Source organism: Engraulis encrasicolus, unplaced genomic scaffold, assembly GCF_034702125.1.
Source record: "Engraulis encrasicolus isolate BLACKSEA-1 unplaced genomic scaffold, IST_EnEncr_1.0 scaffold_501_np1212, whole genome shotgun sequence".
NCBI classification, from domain to species: Eukaryota; Metazoa; Chordata; class Actinopteri; order Clupeiformes; family Engraulidae; genus Engraulis; species Engraulis encrasicolus.
Window position 1 is genome coordinate 27,669 of NW_026945810.1, and position 3,726 is coordinate 31,394.

General features: G+C 41.4%; 1 protein-coding gene across 1 annotated transcript; it reads left to right on the plus strand.

Moving 5' to 3' along the window:
• Positions 1 to 390: 390 nt before the first annotated feature.
• LOC134444302 (endogenous retrovirus group PABLB member 1 Env polyprotein-like) lies at positions 391 to 1,536 on the plus strand (the record flags this gene model as incomplete). Its single annotated transcript, XM_063193645.1, is given in 3 exon segments — positions 391 to 533; positions 924 to 1,011; positions 1,013 to 1,536. Coding segments are annotated over 3 exon segments (755 nt in total), but the record flags the coding sequence as incomplete, so codon positions are not given.
• Between the last annotated feature and the right edge of the window lie 2,190 nt (positions 1,537 to 3,726).

Here is a 3,726-nt window from a genome sequence, read left to right on the forward strand (position 1 = left end):
ATTCACAAGACACATTGTAAACGGTGCCAACTACCCGAAGGGGAAATCCTGGCATACGAGTAGTCCTCTAGCTGTGGGGGGTTGCATGGGACAATAGGTCCAAACTCGTCAAGAAGAGGGTGACTTTGAGTCTTCCAGACTCAGAATCACAGCCGCTGCACGTGTGATTTAGCGGGCCTACCCGGACAGGTATTGGAACCATCTAAAAAAAAAAAAATGAAGAGACTGGGGAAAGGTATACTTTTCACGCTTCTGGGGATTGTGTTAATTTGGTTGTTTTGTGGTGGGGACAAGGGAAATCACCGCATTAAGAAATGGGTGAGTAGTTCAAAGTCTGAACTGAACATCACACACATTTACATGACTAATTCATGGTATCGATATGCAACAATGTTAGCAGAGAAACAGAATAGATCTAATTGTTATGTCTGTTCTTACATGCCAATATCTTCCAGCCACCCAAACTTAGAAGCCAAACCTTTTGATCTAAGAAGTAGTAGATGCATTGCAGAATACTGTGCACCATATAATTGGTCAGCCAAGGATAATGCTACTGTTCGTTCTAATTTTGTGTTCTCTAATCCTTCTAGCTCTAACTCCAAATTCTTTGATAGATTAAAAAGATCATTAAAAAGTCATAAAACATGTGCTGAGACACACCCTTTTGTTGAACTTAATGCATCTAGTCTCGTAGCTGAAGAAGTGTATGTGAGAAGCAACAGAATTTTTCCTCATTGTTTTGTAGGAATTGGGGAAGATTTTTTAGGTTCATTGCCCAGGCATAGATGTAATGAGACCGTAGTGCCTATCTTCAGGACTAGAGCCCTTGCTTCTTGTCCATGGAAGTTGAATGGAAATCAGACAGTTGATCCGGAGAACAGTGTTCATCCGTGTTTGGGGTGGCCTGTGTGGACTGTTGTTAGTATTACCGGCACGCCCGTTCTGTCTGGTGTTTACTGGGTCTGTGGACACAAACTTTATCTGAAATTGCCTCCCGACTGGGGGGGGGATATGTGCCCCCGCCCAGGTAACTGACCATACGTATGTTGTCTCAGCATCCCAGTCACCTAGAACTAAGCGAAGGGTTTTTGAAACCCCTGAGCACGACCACATCTGGGGTTCTGATGTGCCTGCTGAACACAAATTATGGCGAACAAGCAGTAAAGTAATTCTGTCACTTTTCCCCTGGTTTGGAGTTGGAAAGTTATTTTTGCGAGTTGAAACATTGAATTATAGATTGGAACTTTTTATTAATGCAACTCAAACACTTTGGCAGAAAAACAATGCTGAAGTCAGTGCTATCCGAACTCTAGTCCTTGAAAATCGTCTTTGCCTAGATCTTTTGACTGCATCTGTCGGGGGAGCTTGTGTATTAATTAATTCTTCCTGTTGTTCATATATCCCGGATAACACAAATTCTTTTGAGGTTACAGATGCCCTGGAACAGCTGCGAAATCTTGGTGCGGCGATGATTAAAGATGACGTGGTTGATGACAAGCCATGGAACCCATTCTCGTGGCTTATGATAGGGAATTGGTGGGAGGTTGGACTCAAGTTACTGGCTCCTATTCTGGTCATTTTAGTTTTGTTTTGTTGTTTTACTGCATGCATTGTCCCATGTATACGATCTCTCATGAGTAGCATGATATCTGGTGTTGTTGGTGTCCATATGCATAAATATGAAGAAGTACTTTTGCTGAGCCGAGATGATGAAAATACTGTTATCTAGTTAATGAAGATTGGACAGAAAATCCTTGAGAAGTTGTTCAAGTCTGAAAATCTTTGATAATGGTTACATTTTCATAAACAGGAGGGAATATGTGAAAAGATTCACTGCATTTAATCATGTTATTATGAAAATATAACCATTTGAATATAGACCAGTTGTATAACCACTTTATTTGCTTCATGTTAGTTTTCTTATTCTTCTACTATTCCTATATTATGTTCTCATGTTATTCTTATAGTCTGGCTGGGGAAGTCCTAGTGACATATTCTTGTGTGTAAGCTTTTCTGTAATGGGCCACGGGACCCTCAATATTGGAGACATGTGCATCTAATTTGTGTGGTCACAAGGCTGCTGAACAACGAAATATGAAATTGCATACGTTGGACAACAAGACAATGGACTGCGTCTGGCCATGAGGGACCCCACGTGCACAGAAGAAGCTCACACCATGGACTGGGGGTTGGGGGATGTTTAAATAGGATTGTTTTCTGTACTTACTTCAGGACTTATTGAGTGGAATACTTCATGTCTCCACGCAATAACTACTCAGGCCACTAAACAATAAAATCTGCTCGCAGATTTTAAATGCTACCTCTGTTTCCTGTGTGTTCTTTCAGGTCAATTTGATAAGGTAATACAGTGAAATTGTTAAAGTGATATGTGAAATTATTCACAATGTTCACCATCTTCCATTTCTTTTCCTGAGTTTGAGGCAATATCAGCTACTTCCTCAGTCACATTTGTTTCCATTTGATCAGCCATGTTTGTTTCAGTTTGTTTCCTTATTCATCCAGTCATCCAAACAATATAGTTATCCACTCCACTAGTAGAAACTTCACAACTGGGCAAATTCAGTATAATCCACTCCAATAGCAGACTTCCTTAATTGAATCTTCAACTTCAACATCAAACTGGTCTTCTTAAATGTAGTAGAGGGAGTACGTACCATGCTCTCAAACAATCATCTCCATGTGCTCCATAGCTTCCATCCATTGTCCTTTTCCATCTTGAATCCAAAGTTTGTTTCTTCAAGTTGGCTCACTGAATGGAATCCATCAGTTTGGAAGAGGTCTTTAACTTTCTTCTTCTTTGTTGGAAGAGGTCTTTGACTTTGTAGTGGCTATTTCTTTGTTCCTATTGTTTTCCTATTGATAGCCACTGGTGGCCGAGCTGGAGAGGCTGACTCAAACTTCCCAAGTAAAAATAAGGTCCAGTGTTAGGAATAGTTTATGTTGCGCATTACTCAGCAATCACCATTCTATGGACAAATAGAGTTGATTTGGACAGGTTAACAGTTGCAAAACCGCCCATGAACCGTTCTAAGGTGTAGTTATTGGCATTGCCTCTTTTAAAGAAGAAATGCTGCTACATGAAAAAAAACCGAATGGTGTTGTTTGCACCTCATTGTTTACATTGCTGACATCTTTGAGAAGTGGATATGTATTTTTGTCCCTCCATGTTTGTAGTTTGGTTAGCTTGCTGGTTGGAACGCTTTCAAGTGTAAGGTAGCTGACTCCTTGTTGTCTATTGGGAAGGTCCTACCAAAGAGGTTGGATATATAATAAGAGGAATCGAAACACGCCCACTCAATGGAAAAGCGAGTGCTCACAAGTTGGTCTCCTAAGGGGGCGTTGTCCCTCCTTCTTCTTCTCTTTTCGTGGTGTTTGCACAAGACGTGCGCTACCGCCATCTACAGCTCTAAGGGGACTCCATTTATTCTCTACCTCAAGACTCCGAAGGTCTCCTAATCGAAGGTCTCCTAAAGGGGCGTTCACCCGACGTAAAAGTGAATACCGGAAAATAATCCACCTGCTTTATCTCACTCTCATATACGATTCTCTGGTCCTACCTCTGGGGAATGCACCATAAGTTAGGTAGTGTGGTCAGAGCCATACAGAGGGGAGAGTCAGGCAATCTCCGCTGTGTTCTAGGGCAGACTTCCTCATTAGCAAAATTAGCTGTTTTAGCTTCTCAGTACTGCTCAGCGTTGCGAATGT